This window comes from Salvelinus fontinalis, chromosome 14 (assembly GCF_029448725.1).
Source record: "Salvelinus fontinalis isolate EN_2023a chromosome 14, ASM2944872v1, whole genome shotgun sequence".
In the NCBI taxonomy this organism is placed as follows: domain Eukaryota; kingdom Metazoa; phylum Chordata; class Actinopteri; order Salmoniformes; family Salmonidae; genus Salvelinus; species Salvelinus fontinalis.
In genome coordinates this window covers 29,547,418-29,566,605 of record NC_074678.1, presented here as the reverse complement: position 1 = coordinate 29,566,605, position 19,188 = coordinate 29,547,418, and the positions used below count along the sequence as shown (strand labels likewise).

Sequence of the window (19,188 nt, the reverse complement as noted above, 5' to 3'; positions counted from 1 at the left end):
CAGCCTAGTCCTGAGTATCAGGATCAGCCCATATGCTGTAGGCTGTGTTTTACAAGACAACCATTTGGCAGTGCAGGAAATGTAGGCTACCGTTCTGAAGTTAATTATTAAACAAAGTAGTCGATTAGCCAAGCATGACAGGGATTCACTAACCTACACTCTAGTTGACGAAGGGAGGCAGGCTCGACACCTCTCATGCTGCAGACTTGTGTCGTCAACATGCATAGGGAGATGCCTATTTCGTTCTGTTATTTTATGTTGAAATATTTCCACAGAAGTCAGCCCCACAGTCACATTCAATAGTCCATATGCTCCAGAGGCATATGGGGTCAAAGTCTCACAGTGGAGCATTTCATCATCTGAGCCATAGTTTCACACGCACCACTGGTGTCTACTCAGTTTACCCAGCAGAGAGATGGTGATAAGCTCTGCTTACTGCTCAAAGTCACCTTGAAATTAGTTGGGGCTGGTATGAGCCCCAGTGTTGAATGGCCAGGAAGAGAAGAGATGGGTGGGGGATGCAGGCCCTGTTACGTTCCCCAGTTTCTGTGTTTTGTTTTGTATTTTAGTGTGTGTGTTTCAGGAGATGGCTTCCTGAAATACTCCTCAACCAGCTGATTGGTCGACCCCATACTAATTGGTGATTGGAGCTGACCCCGCCCCCTCGTCAAGAAGCAGCTGACTAATCACCATTGCCACCTGAAGATAAAAGCCAGTGTTCTGCCCCAAGAGGGAGAGAGATGAGATAAGGAGTAGAGATTTGGAGATTGAGAGAGAGAAAAATTAGATTGTGATATAGTGTGGGTTGTGTATCAGAAAGTGTGGTATGTACTGTTGTTGTTGGTAGCAGTTTTTCTATGTCCTGTGTTTGTGAAATCATTAATAATTAATCTGTTTCGTTTGTTCCCAGGGGGGGAAGGAGAAGGCACTTTGGGAGTGCTTAGGCAAGAGGCCCGAGGGCATACATATACCCGTAGTATATTTACTGTCTAGGCACACTAGGTAAGACCTGGGCGGACCACCCCCTGTATTTTGGTTAGGGCACCAGGCGGTGTTAAGTTAGGTAAGTTAAGTGGGTAGGCAGGTTAGATAGGAGAGGGGGAACTTTGATATTTACTTTCTTTGCTTTGGTTCCGTCCAGCCCCTTTTCCCCATATTACCGTGTAAGAAAATAAATTCTAGTAAACGGTAAATTCTGCTTTTGTGTCATCCTTACTCGCACCTACAGTCCATACCTCTTGCACTTCAGAGAGTTGAGTTGTAGCAGGGAGTTGCGTTCCCTCTTCTCAGAGGCGTGCGTAACAACCCCCACCCCCAGGACCCCCATCCTCCTCTGCTGCTCCCCAGCCACACACACTAAAACTGTAGTGCTGAACAAATGCCACTGTTAAATGGCAATAACAGAGCAGACAGCAGAGGGAGGCCAGATGTTGATAAATCATGATACTATTATTCATCAAAGGAATCACTCTCCCACTTGATTCCTTTCATCAGAGTTGTGTTAAAAAAGCATGTAACCTACTGTAATTCCATCACAGTACTAATGACGTCACGCTGTGATTTGTAGAGAGAAAGCAGTAAATGACACTGAACTAGATGGTGAATAAAATGAGGTCAGTGTGTCAGACCCGAATGTCACATGTTCCAATTCTGTGTAGAATCAGTCGTGTTCTGCATTAAACAGTTCAGAATAACATTTCACGGCCCTTGTCATCATAGAAACAAGATGGTAAGTTCTTCAAAGCTTTCCGCCCTCTTCAGTTGACCTCTGTGCTGATGGGCTGAGACGTGGGGAACAAAGGTGTTGACGGGGACAGAGAAGAGGACCTTGTTGGGGCCCATGCTATAACACCACAGCCGGAGTCTACCAAGGAATGCCTTTTAACTGTCACTTCATATACCAGGCGCTGTGTGGTGACTGCGGCAGACAGAAACAGTGGTGTTCTGATTTCTCTCTCGCATATGTGCGTAGCTCACACACACACACACACACACTCTCCACCTATCTTCAGAGGGAGGCAGAGACACATCCAAAAGATTGTTTGGCAAACTTCTTCTCTGGTTCATGTTGCCAGAAGGGTCTCATGGATCACAGGGCTACTCTACTATAAACGGTTCAAATCATTTTTCAGTTCAGAGCCTTCACCTTTCTAAAGGGACATTAAAATAAATAAATAAATCCAACTTCATGTTCATCTCCAGCACCACCCCAACATCAACATATGTGAAAATTGAGCATTTCTATGTTTTGTAGTAAAAATGTTGGGGTGATGATGAATATGAAGTTTATTTTTTAATTTTTTATTACCCTTTAACTAATCCTCAAGTCCCATATGAAGGACTGCAGACCATTGAAATTACCTTGTCAGATTGCACAGGGAAAGGTTTCAATTTCCGGTCCATTCCGCTGACTCAGGCTGCTGTGCTGGACTGCACCGGAGGACTTCTTACGTTCACATTAGTTGACTTTTTTCTAGACCATCTATTATGTTTGGCAGCAGGCTCTGGATCGAGCTAGGAAGGGATATAAGGGCCCACCAGACTTGCTTACCCCCCTCTCGGGCCCGGCTGCCCCCTCAGCCTCAAAACAAGCTGGGCCAGGAACTTCTCTGGACTCCTCGTCCAGCAGATGATTTACTGGGACAGCAGAACATACAAACATTCCCATCCTGACTTTGAAAACATTTCAACATTCTCTCCTCTCCTGCTGCTCACTCCGCAGGGAGCCTGAGTGAGAATGGATGTGCTGTCATAATACACTCGCAGAGGGAGAAGAGTTTCCTTTTGGTCCAGATAAGAATAGCTGTGGTGGCCCGTGGTTCATGTTTGTGGCTTGGGCAGGTTTTCTGGTTGAGGTCAGCCTGTCGCTGCTGCTGCCTCAGTACAGGAGTTGGAAACAGCCTGTCAGTGCTGCTGCTGCCTCAGTACAGGAGTTGGAAACAGCCTGTCAGTGCTGCTGCTGCCTCAGTACAGGAGTTGGAAACAGCCTGTCAGTGCTGCTGCTGCCTCAGTACAGGAGTTGGAAACAGCCTGTCAGTGCTGCTGCTGCCTCAGTACAGGAGTTGGAAACAGCCTGTCAGTGCTGCTGCTGCCTCAGTACAGGAGTTGGAAACAGCCTGTCAGTGCTGCTGCTGCCTCAGTACAGGAGTTGGAAACAGCCTGTCAGTGCTGCTGCTGCCTCAGTACAGGAGTTGGAAACAGCCTGGCTGGGCTGCTGCTGCCTCAGTACAGGAGTTGGAAACAGCCTGGCTGGGCTGCTGCTGCCTCAGTACAGGAGTTGGAAACAGCCTGGCTGGGCTGCTGCTGCCTCAGTACAGGAGTTGGAAACAGCCTGGCTGGGCTGCTGCTGCCTCAGTACAGGAGTTGGAAACAGCCTGGCTGGGCTGCTGCTGCCTCAGTACAGGAGTTGGAAACAGCCTGGCTGGGCTGAGGCTGAGGTTCCTGCCACATGGGGGTTCTAACTGGCCAATAAACTAAAGGAGCCTATATAGTTGTGAACTTGTGATGTGGCCCTGCTGTGCTACATTATGGCAGTGCCCGTATCATGTGGATTGTGGTCTCTTCCCCCTTCCCTTATTCTATCTCTCTGTCTCTCCAACCTTCTCTTCCTGTCTTCCCCCCATTCTCTCTTTGTCTCTCCAACCCTCTCTTCCTGTCTTCCCCTATTCTCTTCCTCTCCTTTGTCTCTCTCTCTCTTCCCCATTTCTCTCTCACTTCTCTGTCCACAGCACTGTCCTCCTCCCTCTCTCTCAACAGCCCCCTTCTCTTTATAGAGCCCTGTCCTCATCTCTCTCATCCCCCTTTTCTCTCTCCTCTATACACCACTGTCCTCTCGCTCTCTCTTCCCCATTTCTCTCTCACTTCTCTGTCCACAGCCCTGTCCTCCTCTCTCTCTCTCTCTCTCTCGCTCTCTATAGCCCCATTTCTCTCTTCTCTCTATAGAGCTCTGTCCCCTCTCTCTTAAGTGAAAAAGGATGTCAGGAAGTAAACTGGTTCCTGCCCCAGACCCAGCCGGCCTGCTGCTACAGCTTAATTCATAGCGGATGTTTGGAGCCTCTATTTTACGGGTGGGGATCCTTAAAGGCAGCCAATGGCTTTAGTAGTAGTATGAACTCACTGGGACCCTCTGCACTGTGTGCCATTAGTCATGTCAGCCATGTCTTTGTGTATCACCCAGCAGGCCGCGAGAGGAGAAGGATGTATTCACTCTGTCTTGTTCACAGTTCAAGGGTCACTTTACTAACCGTACTTGGAAGGGGCAGGAAATAAGGTGGCTGTTAGAGTGGAGCTGTTCCTTGATTGTGCTTTGATACTGATACAAAGACCAATATCTCAAAATGGAATAAACATATTTATCGTACAGAAGACCTCAAACTCAGTGGCGTTTCAAATGTTTACTCAGCAAAGGTCCAGCTGAATACATACATTCAATCAGTGTCCACTTACTCCCTGAGCCCCCCCCCCCCCCCCCCCCCCTTCCACAAAGATGTGCTTTTGCATCACACAGGATTAGTCTGTGCTCCTCCGTGCATATCACAGGACTTTTTATCAGCCAGGACAGGCCTTGAGATGTTGGGAGTGCACATTCCTACAGTCCACTGCAGTCCACTAAATAATGACGCTTCTCATACACACAGAGCTTGAACCTAACGCTATTCATACTAGATAGATAGATATTAAACAGTAATTTACGATCCGTCACCTCCGAGTCAATGTGTGTGTTATTAAGTTCATGAGTCACCATGGCCCAACAGCAGCCACTTCAACATCCCCACATTGTTGTCACATCAAAGTCCTCAACACTGGACCTGGGATTTTACTTCCTTGAGGCATGGCAGGTCTTTCTATTTTCATCCTGTGTGTCTGGGCATTAGGAGTGATTAGATAGAACAGTGCTAACAAGCCAGGGTGTTGACAGGCTTGGAGGTGTTCGGTATTCCCTACAGTCATGCTAGCTGGACTCTCTGCTGACTGAGATAGATGAATGCTGACAGGTTAGCAGCCAGCTGTGGAGGTGCCCTTTCTACATTGAGACTGTGTGTGTTGCGCAAACAGTGGTCTTAGGCTCCATCTCGGGCAGGGGACTTTGTCTCCCATAAGTTTGCTCTCTGACCACGCCTTGCCCTCTTGGCCAAACAAACGTTGTGCCCCCTCAGCATTCTAACTGAGTGGCTATTTCAGCCTGTTTTTCTAACCACATATACCTGTATAGAAGTAGTTAGACCCGGGTTCAAAGATCTATATACACACAGTGACAAAGATGCACGAAAGCTTTGATAGCCTATATGCAGCATCATGGGTTGAGCCAGTCACATACTGCGCTGACCATATCAACAGGGAGTCAGGGACCTAATGTGTGTCATCAACAGTTTGGCTGTATGACAAGGAAAGTCCTAGACGGTCACATCCTTTCAAGTAGTAGGGGGATTCTCTGATTGCGTAGGCTGTCAAATCCTTTCAGCCCCATTATATCCCTCTGTCTCTGCCAGGTTCTGTGCCAGTGTGTTGGTCTCTGCAGGGTGGCCTCCCTATCCACTCCTCACAGCTCCTTCTGCCAGCCTTCATGTGATACCTGCTAACTCAAAGGAACCTGTGACAAGATGGCACATGTACTGCCGGGACAACATTATCATCAAGCCCTTATCATATATTGATGCACAAGAAAGGAATAGGTTAATCATTTGAATTGACTGTAATTGTTTTTAAAGAAACAGAAACTGTGACCAGCTGTCTCGGGGCTTAACAGTGTGAACATTTTACTCGCAGATGCGCCTTATTATTTAGCTGTGCGACCTGGAATGTTAATTTAGGAGCACCAGTGTCCCTAGAAACATGAAGGATTCTAACTTTATTACCTCAAATCTTTTTAATTGTCCTCCTAAATGTCTTTGTGCGCCTACATTTAGTCAACTTAGGCACACACATGCTCCTTGTAAATAAAGGTCAGTGTGGAGTCCTGTGTCTCTTACAAGATCAAGTATTCAAATTGTTTATCTGTATCTATTTGCATTAGTTTACAGGAAGAGCCGGTAGCATAAACATCCTCCATTTGTGTTTAAAATGCTAATATTACTCTGCTATTTTGATCTCCTTTGCGCCTATGTAACTCCACAGGCCGCTATTGTTTGTGACAAAGGCCACCCTCACCCAGCCTTGCCTGCTTCCTCTTTCAGACTGGGTGCCACAGAAAAAGCCACTCGACTTGTGTGACAGGGTTGGGGTGTATTTTGCAGAAGGATCAGAGCAGACAATGAGGCAGATTGGGTTGCTATGAAACTTGACCAGGTTTTTTTCAGGACTAAATATAGAGACATGTGGCATAGCTATGAAAGTAGTTTTTCCTGCCTTCTGTAGAAGACCAACTCTAGAGTAATGAAATATCTGTGATATGAAAAACAACTCCATTCAGTCAGGCTCTGTTCAATCACAGCTATATGATCTCTGTGTGTCTCTGTAAGCAGCAGCCTGTCTCATGGTAACACAGCCTAAACTATACCACAATACATGGCCTCAGGAAGATTGGCTATGTGTTGAAGTGGTCTGGTACTAATGGTGACGGGTAGTTGGCTTGACTGTGTTATTAACACTGTTAATGGTTTAACGTTTAAAAAAGTCCAAATGAGCTCGTTAAGGAGATAAGATTTAAAGCAGGATTATTATTTTTTAACAAACGTATCTCGACCCTCTCGTCAGCATGAATCCGATTCAGTCAACCTTTCTACCTGTTCTTGATTATGGTGATACTATTTAGCAAATTGCCACTACTCTTAAACCCCTGAATGCCGTTTCTCATAGCACCCTTCATTTTATCACAGGAGACGGTTGTATTACTCTTCACTGTATTCTGAACCAAAAGGTTTTCTGGACTTTTAAAGTCCCGTAGATCACATCATTATGCTCTTTTTGTTTACAAAGCCTTGCTCCACAAGCTTCACACTTACCTAACTTCACTGTTTAAGATTTAAAATGACAAGTTATCAAACCTGTTCACAGGGTTGGTTCACTGGAGACACCTTTGGTGTTTGGAATAAACTCCAAAAGACGTTTCGATTGGCTGCTTTGGTGTCCCTAGGGCATTTCAGACAGCTGACAGAGGATTTTTATAATGAAGAATGTGTTTGTTTTAATTGACTGTTTTGCATTTTTAATATCTATATTGTGTATATTTGTTTATCTATACTATCCTATTGGTGTTTTTGTGCATGGCAAATTTTCAATATTGCGTCTCAATATTACTTTCCTGTTGAAAGAAGGTAAATAATGAAGAGGTCTCTCGGAGCCTTGATTCAGGTTTCTCCCTAAGTAGATGTGTTTGTCCGTGGTGTGTCCTGTCCTATGAAAGTTAGCTTCCAGCCATCAACATGCTGATGAGGGAGAAGGAGGGAACAACATTCCCAAGCTCGCTATTAGAACAGGAAATAGGATGCCCAGGGCACACAACATGGGGGTCACAAGGCCACTCAACGGAAAGATTTCAGTTTTACTGTCTAGAGGTGGAAAAGGGCAGTACTGTTGAGTTTGTGTGTGGCTGCCTGCTGGTGTGCACGTATGTGCGTTGAATGTAGATGTACACACTCCTTCCTGACCTATGGATTTGTGTGTAGTGTGCTGTTGTAGTGGATTCTTCAGGGAGCCTGGCTGCAGTGCTGGGTCCACCCTGTCAGATGTCATTCCCTGGCTCAGGAGCAGTGATGAGCTCACCAGCTCAGGCCCAGATGGTGTCAGGCAGGCCAGGGTCAGCCCTGGCCCAGGAGCAGTGATGAGCTCACCAGCTCAGGCCCAGATGGTGTCAGGCAGGCCAGGGTCAGCCCTGGCCCAGGAGCAGTGATGAGCTCACCAGCCCAGGCCCAGATGGTGTCAGGCAGGCCAGGGTCAGCCCTGGCCCAGGAGCAGTGATGAGCTCACCAGCTCAGGCCCAGATGGTGTCAGGCAGGCCAGGGTCAGCCCTGGCCCAGGAGCAGTGATGAGCTCATCAGCTCAGGCCCAGATGGTGTCAGGCAGGCCAGGGTCAGCCCTGGCCCAGGAGCAGTGATGAGCTCACCAGCTCAGGCCCAGATGGTGTCAGGCAGGCCAGGGTCAGCCCTGGCCCAGGAGCAGTGATGAGCTCACCAGCTCAGGCCCAGATGGTGTCAGGCAGGCCAGGGTCAGCCCTGGCCCAGGAGCAGTGATGAGCTCACCAGCTCAGGCCCAGATGGTGTCAGGCAGGCCAGGGTCAGCCCTGTACTTAGACTGCTGTTCTACAGCCAAACAAGGCAAGAGAGAAACACATAAACAGGAAAATTAGATGTCTGCTTAAAATCGGAACATTGGCTCTCTTTCTGAAAATAGTAATTGTAGCCTAGATTTTCCTTATTTGTCCCGACTTAAGGCAGGCAATGTATAACTGTGAGTTCTTACTCTCATTCAATTTCAATGGCAATTCTTTTTAAGGCAGATACTTTTCACAACATGTATTCAACCTTTTAAAGCACTCCCTATGATTGTGGCTTGCAGTAAACAAATCACTGAGCTAAATGTTTCACACAGATATTGTCTGTATGAAAGTAAAGATGTATTGTCTTTATTTACAGAATCCACAAATGGAGCTAGAGAGTAAAACCCCTCCCCCTTTCCCACAGAAATATATGCTAGCTGATGACTTTGGGAGCTGTTTCATATCGTTCTTCCTCTCTCCATATATAGAATCATATCTGTCTGAGTCTCTCCAGGGCTCTGTGTCATGTCAAAGGAATTAGTATTAGTGTCTAAGAAGTAACTATTGTGGTGTGTAGCCAGGTCACTTAAATTATTGGCCAAATAAAGTTACTGGCACATCGGTCTTGCACATTAGCGCTTGACCAGAGTGCTACTGGATGAATACCACTCTCACATGCTGAAGGGCCGGTGCTCTGATGAGAAAACGGGCCTAGTTTATGTCCCCCCAGGCCCCCTCTTCATGAGGGTAAGTTGGTAATTCACCACAGTATGTCTTTTGTTTCTGGGCTCGGTTATGAAAATATATGAACTAGCCATGGCACTACTAGTATGACAAGAAGCTGTTGTTCTTGCCCCACATGGAGCCCGTGGTGGTAGTAGGACTCATAAGGGCTGTGGCTTGGTTCAAATTTCACTGACCCCCAATGACTCACTAAAGACATTGGCCACTTCCTCTCCATCAGTGTTGTCTTTCTGCTAAACATTTAGCCTCTGTGGCATGGAGTGAAGCACAATGTTCCTGACTTGTCAGATTGTGTATATTCCACTAAAGTCGTTGCAGAAACACAGGGTCCATTGTGTTTCTTTCAGACTTAACTCATCAGTTTGTCCCAAATGACCCATGAGTTAACTCCCATTTAGCCAGGTCTATTCAGTGCTAATCAAAATCCAGGCAAATATGAAATAATATACAACTCTCATACTTCTGAATTGTATACATATAGTAGGCATAATCTGGAAAGCAGACGATGATGGGCCTTATCTGTTCTCCGGGCGCTGATGACGTGAATGTCGATTTTAAGGCAGCCCCCCGCACCTCTCTGATTCAAATGTGGAAGACACCTTTCAGTTGAATGCATTCAGTTTTACAACTGACTAGGTATCCCCCTTTCCCTTCTCTTGTCTCACGATTCGCTACATCTCAAACTACATGAACTGCTTAATAGGCCCAGTTCTCAGGCAGTTGAATGCAAACCCTGATGCTCCTGAAGACTCCTGAGAGGCAGTAAATCAGAGTCCACCTAACCTGGACAGGCCAGACTTCTCTAATGTCTGCCACATCAATTCCACTACGCTACAGCCCCAGGAGAAGCCATGAGAGATCATCATGGCACAGACACACAGTCAGAGCGGACAGGCAGCGGTGTAGACCGCCGCCGCCTCAGAGACTGGAGTAGAGGGGGGTAAAGTACCGTCTCTCACTCTCCATGTGATCGATGTGACTGCCTGACTGCCATCCGGCTGGAACTCGTGATCCTTTCTGTCATAAAGGAGACAGTGAGTCTTCCCTCCCAGGCTGAGTACATGGGGCTGCTGCCTGCAGCACCAGTGGGAAACGCTTGGTCAGGCCAAGAATGACCATAGAGTCATTGTGTAGTGTTAGTCCCTGGGCCCTACAGCCTCTTCCTGTCCCAAGTCCTCCTACGCATGATCACATTCTCATTCATCTCCAGGGTCTAGTTTGATCAACAGCCCACTGACTCTCCATCCAGAGTCCTCTCCTGCTCTCTAGCACCATCCGGATGGTCCATGTATCACAAAGGCAGACTCATTCAAGCTACAAGGCCCACAGGGAACTGCTTCTAAAACGCTTTAGAAAATAAATTGCCAGGGAGCCAACAGTGCAGGACATTAAGACAATGCAGTATGACATAGACATGACGTCTCTATTATAAGGCGACGGGACAGTCCCTGATTTCCAGGGACAGTTGCCGACCAGCCCTCAGAAAGAAAAAAGCAACAGTAGTTAAATTTAAGGCTGATATTTTAGTCATCAAAAGTTATATCGAATTTGATTTGCATGTGAAAATGTTCTCACCCTGTATTAAGCTTGTTTAAGCTGTAGACCTTTTGAGTGTCTGATCAGTGATGGATTGTAACCAACGCATGAAAAACCATACCCACTACAATAACCTAAACTTGGGTGGTTCAAAAATGACTAGATGGGAAATCCATGTATGCATAATAATTAATACAAGTATTTGAAAGGACAATATTGGGGGTAGTTAAATATAGTTCCATGCCCTTCACACTACCAAAAAAGACCCCGATTTTCATTTTCCAAAATCTGTTCACCTTACTCTATCACATGTTGAAAGTGTGAGCTATAATTGACACTCTCTCTCCCTCACCCCCTGCTGTGTACAGCCCATGTGATCCAGTCTGTTCCCGTCTCTACATGGGAATGGGATTACCAGCTCCATGGTTCTGCAGCCTCTGTCTTCAGTCTACACGGTCAGCCTCCAGGACTACTGTAACTTTTCCTGTCTGTCCACAGAACAACCAGGGATTAGTTAACCAGAGTCATAAATGTTGCAGGCTGCCAGGCAACTTAATACAAGGCGTGTTTTTTCACCCCCCCTGCCACTCCCTTTCTCTCTTCTCTATTTTTTCAGCACATCAAAAGGTCTGGCTGGTAGAGATTGGATTAGGACCGGGGTTTGGGTCTGTCTGAGTTGTAGAGTGGGGCTGGGCATCAAAGGGGAACACTAGTCCCTGTACCCCTGGGTGCTTCATTAGAACAGCAGGTCTGAGTTATTTTAGAGGATGTGGTTAACTAGTTTCGTAGCTAGCCAGCTCTTATAGTACAGTGTATCATGTATATATTTTTTGCCCTACCCCTCACAGGGACATTTTTAACAGTTTGTCTGCTGGAAAAGGAGGGGGGGGGGGGGCTCAGGGGCAGAACAAGAGTATTTTAATGTCAATGCAGGTTAAAGCTCTTTTTCCTAAATAACACAAGCTGGTTTGAGAATATTAGCCAGAGTCCCATTGCAAATGTATGGACACATTTTATCAGGGTTCTACTAGAAGAAATGAGCTGTTACATTATTCTGCATAAACCCCCCCCCCCAAAGCTGCCTTGATTTGTCTTGTATTCACCATGCATTATTCATGAAAGACGGGGGGCTGCATAGTTTCACCTCCTCCCTCTTTTCAACCCAGATCTCCTCTTATCTTGGTGTTGTTATAGCCAATGTTTACACTCACACACACACTCACACGCTACACACACTCATGTGCACACACAGTCACACCACACTACACTACACCTCACCCTCACCCAGTGCAGGCAGGGCCTGGAGGCCCTCCAGAGTGATGCCAGTGTTTTAGACACTGTGACATTTCCCACCCTGCCCCATTCTGAGGCCCGCTCTCCCAGGAACTGTCTGCCTTCTTTTGACACTGACCCCGAATGCCAGGGTGTAATGAGGGTATTGTCCCTGCAGCTATGTGTATGCAAATGAAACCCCTCCATTATATTTATGGTATGCACATAGCATTTCTAGTGCTAGGAGTGTCACACCATGTAGGCTAGGGGCTGATAGCTACTCCCATAATACAGCTCCTAGAGAGACCTTGGGAGTCCCTGATGTTATTGTTCCAGCAATGACATCACATCCTGACATTATTCTTCGTAAGGATGTTTTCCTCTGGCCCAGCGAGATGCCTTTCCAGATATCGTTGTGTTCCTCTGTGGTTGTGGCTTCTGGTTTGGGGTGCCCACGTATATGATCCCCTTTGTTTTATTCAGAGAAAGTTAGACTATTGTTTCGTATGGTCAGTAAAGTTGTTGCTGGAGTGTTCTTATGGGGCTACTGAATTTCATCAAATCATGTTTGCTGAGTATCTTTAAATATGAGAGAAAATGAAATGTAAGACAGGCTATGCACAAGAGAAATTAAACTAGACTGTACTTCCCTTCCACTGCCCCTGTGCTTCCCTTCCACTGCCCCTGTGCTTCCCTTCCACTGTCCCTGTGCTTCCCTTCCACTTCCCCTGTGCTTCCCTTCCACTGTCCCTGTGCTTCCCTTCCACTGTCCCTGTGCTTCCCTTCCACTTCCCCTGTGCTTCCCTTCCACTGCCCCTGTGCTTCCCTTCCACTGTCCCTGTGCTTCCCTTCCACTTCCCCTGTGCTTCCCTTCCACTTCCCCTGTGCTTCCCTTCCACTGCCCCTGTGCTTCCCTTCCACTGTCCCTGTGCTTCCCTCCCACTGTCCCTGTGCTTTCCTTCCACTGTCCCTGTGCTTCCCTTCCACTGTCCCTGTGCTTCCCTTCCACTTCCCCTGTGCTTCCCTTCCACTGTCCCTGTGCTTCCCTTCCACTGTCCCTGTGCTTCCCTTCCACTGTCCCTGTGCTTCCCTTCCACTGTCCCTGTGCTTCCCTTCCACTGCCCCTGTGCTTCCCTTCCACTGTCCCTGTGCTTCCCTTCCACTTCCCCTGTGCTTCCCTTCCACTGCCCCTGTGCTTCCCTTCCACTTCCCCTGTGCTTCCCTTCCACTTCCCCTGTGCTTCCCTTCCACTGTCCCTGTGCTTCCCTTCCACTGTCCCTGTGCTTCCCTTCCACTGTCCCTGTGCTTCCCTTCCACTGTCCCTGTGCTTCCCTTCCACTGTCCCTGTGCTTCCCTTCCACTGTCCCTGTGCTTCCCTTCCACTGTCCCTGTGCTTCCCTTCCACTGCCCCTGTGCTTCCCTTCCACTGTCCCTGTGCTTCCCTTCCACTGTCCCTGTGCTTCCCTTCCACTGCCCCTGTGCTTCCCTTCCACTGCCCTTGTGCTTCCCTTCCACTGCCCCTGTGCTTCCCTTCCACTGTCCCTGTGCTTCCCTTCCACTGCCCCTGTGCTAACTGGGCTCAGTGTCTCCCACTCTGGGAACACAAGGGATCTTCTCTAGAGGTAAAAATACTTTTGTATGTAAATGGGAAGATCGTTTCCAAGCCAAGCAAATTATATTGAAACCCAACCTTCGGACCTACACAAAAACAACTGACTCTGCTTGAGGTATACAGTGAGTGAAAGGGAGACCGGGTAGGCTAAAAGGCATAGCAGTGGTGTCAAACTGCCCTGTGTGTGTCTGACATCATCCACAGACAGTGGAAAGAGAAACCTTGGAGAATGAAATGGAGAAATACTCAGAGAAACCTGATCTGCTGAACTGGCCTCTTGGGAATCTCTACCCAAATCTCTATCCATAAAGAAGTTTTCCCACTCTTCCAAAATACATAGGCTATTCCCCTGTCAGTCAGTCCAGCTGCTGAGAGTGAGAGACTTGGCTTGAAGTCACTTCCAGGCTGTACTCTGGCCTCCATATTACTGTTCCTCCTCAGGCTTTTCCATAGAGAGATCCCAGTTATGACAGACTGCTGTGGGAAGGTATGGTTACTGAAAGGTGAGCTCTGAGCCCTTATAACTGGCCGGTATTGCGCTGCACTGTGAATCTTTGTGCTGTATTGTACTGTGTGCTACTGTATGCTGTGCCGTCTGTCATGGCTATGGCAAGCCAGGGAGGAGGAGCAGGCCGTGGCTGGGATGAGGAGCTCATGGAGTTACTTATTCATGAGTATTGAGCGATGGAGGAAAGCTGACGTAAGGCAGATGGGACAGAAAGACACCGATACAGACTTGAACATCTGCTCCTGCATCGAGCATGCCCACAAGGAAACATGCTGGGGGGTGTTGTAAACATCCTCGGCAGTGGAATGACAGAAACTGATGCCGACCCTTGATGCTCCAAATCCTATCATCCGTATCCCAGCGATTGGATGTCTAGGCCTACTTTGGGTTGTAGACTGTAGGAGGCGGTTAACATAACACAGATCTTTTGTTGTACCCTCATCGTCACGCAGAGCTTTGCGTGTTTATAGAGCCACTCACCTCTGATTAGAGCCCTACTAGTGCCTCAGAATGTCTCTGTTCTGCAGAATTCCTCTCCTGTCAAGCACCATTTGTCAGCTATGCAGTTGGTCGTTGAGTTAATCAGTAATCGTATTCTGCACTTCGATGGCAACAGTAACCTGTATCATCACAACACTCAAAAGTGAGGACAACAATATTTAGCAGTTCACGGCCAAGAGAACGCTATCACTTTGAGATTAAACAGCGAGCGCATAATGAAATCGCAGGCGGTCCTCTGAGGATAGGAGGCTCCACTCCCAGGCCCACTGATGAGCTGAAACTGCTTTGTGTTATTGAAAACACCCATTAGGCCTCCTCATGCAGCTCCGCAAGGAGACCCATGTGAGAATGAGCCAGTGTTAGTAAAAACATCAAAGTCGTCGTCTTGACGACTTTGATCTCATGGTCTCAGAAGAGAAACGGCACCAAGGATTGAAGGTAAATTCACAGGGAGTCATACATTGAGTTTGCAATGCGAAACAGACTCTGCTGTAACAACATATCTTTTCATTTTATGGACCCAATTCTTCCTTTTTCACCACAAGCCCCCCTCCTCCCTGGGTCTGCTTCAGTGCTATTGTAAGCTTCTTACCCGTCGTCATAGTAGTCACTGTGGGTTGCTGCGCTCAGTCCATTGAGGTGTTGTGGTTTTCCTCCCATTTCCTCCTTATCCTTCCCTTCACACTGTAAATACCTTGCTTCTCATGTTGCTGTCTTGGCACAAACCATGTGATGGTTGTCTCTGATAAAAAAATATATTTTTAGACGGGTGGGTGTCTCTACTGTGTTTCTGCTGCGTGTCTGTATGACAGATGTTGGACACACACCAACTAACTCAGTCTCATATAGTTTTATGAATTCTTCAGTATTACATTTGGAGGGATGGGTTCATTATAATCCAAAAGAAAGATCTGAACCATCTGTTTGGGTTCGGATGGAATCAGAGGGTAAGGACCAGTCGGTTTTCCTGCTGACGGTGATGGAAGAAAGGACACCCCGCCTGACCCGGCTTTATTCCTAGTCACTGCCGTTTACATGTCAACAATCATTACCTCAACTGCTCCGTTGGTTTACTGTGTGGGAAGACCAAAGACGGACCGTAAAGCAGAAGTGAGAAGCATTGGTTCTTATCTTTATTGGTGGCATAAGGGCTCTCTCCCTCTCTCTTCTCTCGTTCCCTCTGTTCTCCACCCCCGCTAGACTTTCATGAGTGTGGGACCCTGACATGTGCTGAACATTGAAGCTGGAGGGGCCTGAAATGGTAATGGCAATGCAGAAGCTGCTGAGTCATTCCACAAGGAAGCCATTTTATTGGAGAAGAAATGATTTCCATGCAGACGGCTGAGTCCACTAAGCTGTGAGACAGACAGAGCTTTAATCAGACTAGCAGCAAGGGCTCAGGCAGACCTGGTCACAGTCAAGGCTCCTGAAAAGAGCCTTGTTCTTTCTTCTCTCTCTATCACTCTCTCTCTCTCTCTGTGTCTTGGTGTAAAACCGTTGTGTATATGTGCTCTCTTGCGTATCTCATTTGGCATGCTTTGCCTAATCGCAGGGATGTACTTCTGGAAGGTTGTCGATTCAGTATCCGTTGTTGATCTTATGTAGTATTAGCCCATGATCTGTGCGCACATTTTCTGAGAATGGGTTTCATGTATGGTATAACAGGCCCGTGGAATTGACTAGCTCGCTCTCTTTCTCTCTCCTCCCTCCCTCCCTGTATGCGTATGGACTGAGTCTGTGTGAAGCGCCAGTGAGGAGGGGTCCATGGGGACGGCCTGGGTACTGTTCTCTCGCAGAGGAAGTGTGTTGGCTGGAGTCCACCAGTCAGTCCCTCTGGGGCTGTCTACGTCCTAAGCCAAGCCTAAACTCTGCCTCGCTCCCAGGCAGGGCACAAGCCATGGGAGAGAAGAGAGACTTCACTTCCCCTCTCGCTCTACTTTTCACCTTCTCTCTCCCTTTCTCCCTCTCTCCTCCAGTACAACTCAGACAGGGTGGAAGTGGAATCGATCCGTCTTTCTCTCTCCATCATCCCCCTCTCTCTTTCCCTCTGTATCCCAGAACACGGCATGAGAGAGGGACTCTCTCGACTCTCTCGTCTGGCTCAGGGCTGGACTGTGTATAGTTCTGTTGTGGTGATGATCCTGACAGGATATCTATCTATTTTAAGCCTGCAGACAGTCTCTGAAGTAGGAAGGTAAGCGTGACCTCTGAGCAACTCCCCCTTAGGTGAAATCAGCTGAGTCTGACTGACTTTGGTATAGCCCAGCTCCACTGTTCCCTCCTAGACTTAGCTGGACTGTACAATCTGTTTCTCTTCACCTTAGTTGGACTCAATCTGACGCTTGGCCTTTTGGCCTGAACATCAGGGCTGAAGTAGGGGAAATGTTACGCTAGTCTCTCTGGCTGGTGGTGCCAGCTGTGCCAGACTGTCGTAGAGCCAAGCTGGCTTCAGAGGGAGAGAGTCCAGTGGCACAGAATGATCTAATCGTCACTGTCCTGTCGCTGCCGGTCAGCAGCAGCTCAGACATCAAAGCGGAGAGGAGAGAGACCAACCCAACACAGTAGAGGAGGAGACCAGTGGTGTGAATGAAATTGAGTCCGTATCAGTCAGAATAGGGAACAGGAATGTCAATGGTCATAAATGAGATCACACCATTTTTAATCCATCCTCTAAGCCTCCTCTATAGGCTCAGACTGGCTACTGATATCATGTAGGTTAGATGTTGACTTGTTCCAAGTAGGCCGTCGATTAATGGGGATCGCCTCCGCTATGTGTGGCTGTGCAGAATGTGCACAGTGCCTACTGCATAGGCTAACAGTGAAAAGAGGAAGAGAGTAACATGAGGACAGGCAGCTGAAAGTAAGTGCTGTCAGCTGTATTGACTCTTGTGTGTTTTAAACATTTTCCTCTCAGCCCAGCACTGTTAAGAGGGATCTCTTGGAAAGATACAACATTGACCTTCTCTGGATATATTTAAATCAGGCTATCATCCATCCAAAATATACAGTAAGGCCTGTTCTGCCTTTACTCTATAGACAAGTAGGGCAGGAATTGCCAGGGACCTGACGATACGATGTTATCACAATACTTTGGTAGCGATTATATGTTTTGATTCGATGTGCCAAAGCTTCCAAGCTATGTAGCAATTTTGTTGCATGTACAGCCAATTAGCACACAAATAATATTGCGACATTGTCAAAACGATACAATATATCGTCCAAAATAATATCCCTATAAGTTTTATTTTTTTATTTTACTTTTATTTAACTAGGCAAGTCAGTTAAGAACAAATTCTTATTTTTAATGACGGCCTAGGAACAGTGGGTTAACTGCCTTGTTCAAGGGCAGAACGACAGATTTGTACCTAGTCAGCTCGGGGATTCGATCTTGCAACCTTTCGGTTACTAGTCCAATGCTCTAACCACTAGGCTATCTGCCGCCCCAATGTAATATCACCCCCCCCCCCCCCCCCCCCCCCCCATATCTAGAGACAAGGTGTAGCTGGTTCTGCTATGAAACACCTTAACTAGAATTCTCATTGGTAGAGGTATGGGACTGTGTCTGCGCTGTGTCTGCGCAGTGTGGTGTCTGCTCGCTGGAACTCAGCGATAAAGTAGTGACTCAACATAATGTTTGTTTTTCCATGTAATATGACTGGTTCTCATTCATGGATCATTTAATTCAGTCCGTCATGTGCATGTCACTAAGAGCTCACACGGTCGGTCAGTCTCCCTCCAACCTTAACCACCCTCTCCCTCTTCTCTCCATCTCTCTCTCAGGACCAGTTTGAAAACCTTGACAAGCATACTCAATGGGGGATCGACTTCCTAGAGAGGTATTCAAAGTTTGTCAAGGAAAGGCTGGAGATCGAACAGACATATGCAAAACAGTTGAGGTAAAACCCTATTCAAACTCCCTGGCCCACTGGTTTTTATCTTTCAATTCCATGGAACTGTTTTGAGGGGTTTTGCGTACACTGAATAATGAATTGACGAGTACGCCTATTCTGTGTTATACATGCATATTAGACATTAGTAGTTCTATATATTAACCTTCATCGTGTTATATCAAAGATAATGAAACATCATTAGGATTCATTATGAAATGATGTGATTGGATCTGTTTTAATGAATATCTGAGAACATCAGTGCGACCACTCTGTCTGAACAATAGGGGCAACTCACCCAATCAGACATGGTTGTGCTGCCATGAATTGATTTTGGTAGGCCACAAATCAATATAATAGGATTAGCCACACAGAACAAATGGATGTCTAGGAGGTGGCTCCTGGACAGTCTCTAGACAGTAGAGGAGTAGGTCTACAGATCTATATGCAGTTGGATTACTCAACTCTGTATCCTGCCTGACATCCATGTGTTATCTTTTGGAGCATATCTACAAATGAGCAAAACCCCTAACAAGGACTTCTAAAACGACGACGATTCTACCAGTTTTGGATCAGAGTGAGACCACTGGTTTAACACCATTTTAAGCTGGGAATAGGCAGATGTAGGCTCTGGTTAGTAAACCATAGGTGACCACTCACTGAACTTGCTCACACACACACATGGCTCATGATGTCACCATGGCATGCTGTGGTTAAACTTCATGCCTCTGTTTCCTGCTTAATCATCCCCTCTACTCTGAGCTACTGCCACGACTGATAGAGTATGACTCTGTCTCCTTCCCTCTCACGTGGTCACTTTTATTAGGCTGGTTTGTTTTCCCAAAGAAAAGCAATTTGGGGAAAAGGGTGTCAATGCTAACACATTTAGTTGAATGTATTTTGTACTTGTGAGTAACTAGTACCACATCCCATA

General features: G+C 47.0%; 1 protein-coding gene across 4 annotated transcripts in view; it reads left to right on the top strand.

Annotated features, from left to right (window-relative positions):
- LOC129810587 (formin-binding protein 1-like) overlaps positions 1 to 19,188 on the top strand; it is a 47,285-nt gene that overhangs the window by 7,497 nt on the left and 20,600 nt on the right. For 2 of the 4 annotated variants that reach the window (XM_055861255.1, XM_055861253.1), the window contains exons 2-3: positions 10,843 to 10,929; positions 18,148 to 18,263. The exons of 1 other annotated variant lie outside the window; for it this stretch is intronic. In XM_055861255.1, coding sequence (XP_055717230.1) covers positions 10,897 to 10,929; positions 18,148 to 18,263 — 149 coding nt within the window. In that variant the 5' untranslated portion in view covers positions 10,843 to 10,896. The remainder of the gene's footprint in view (positions 1 to 10,842; positions 10,930 to 18,147; positions 18,264 to 19,188) is intronic. One more of the 4 variants, XM_055861254.1, reaches the window with a different exon arrangement.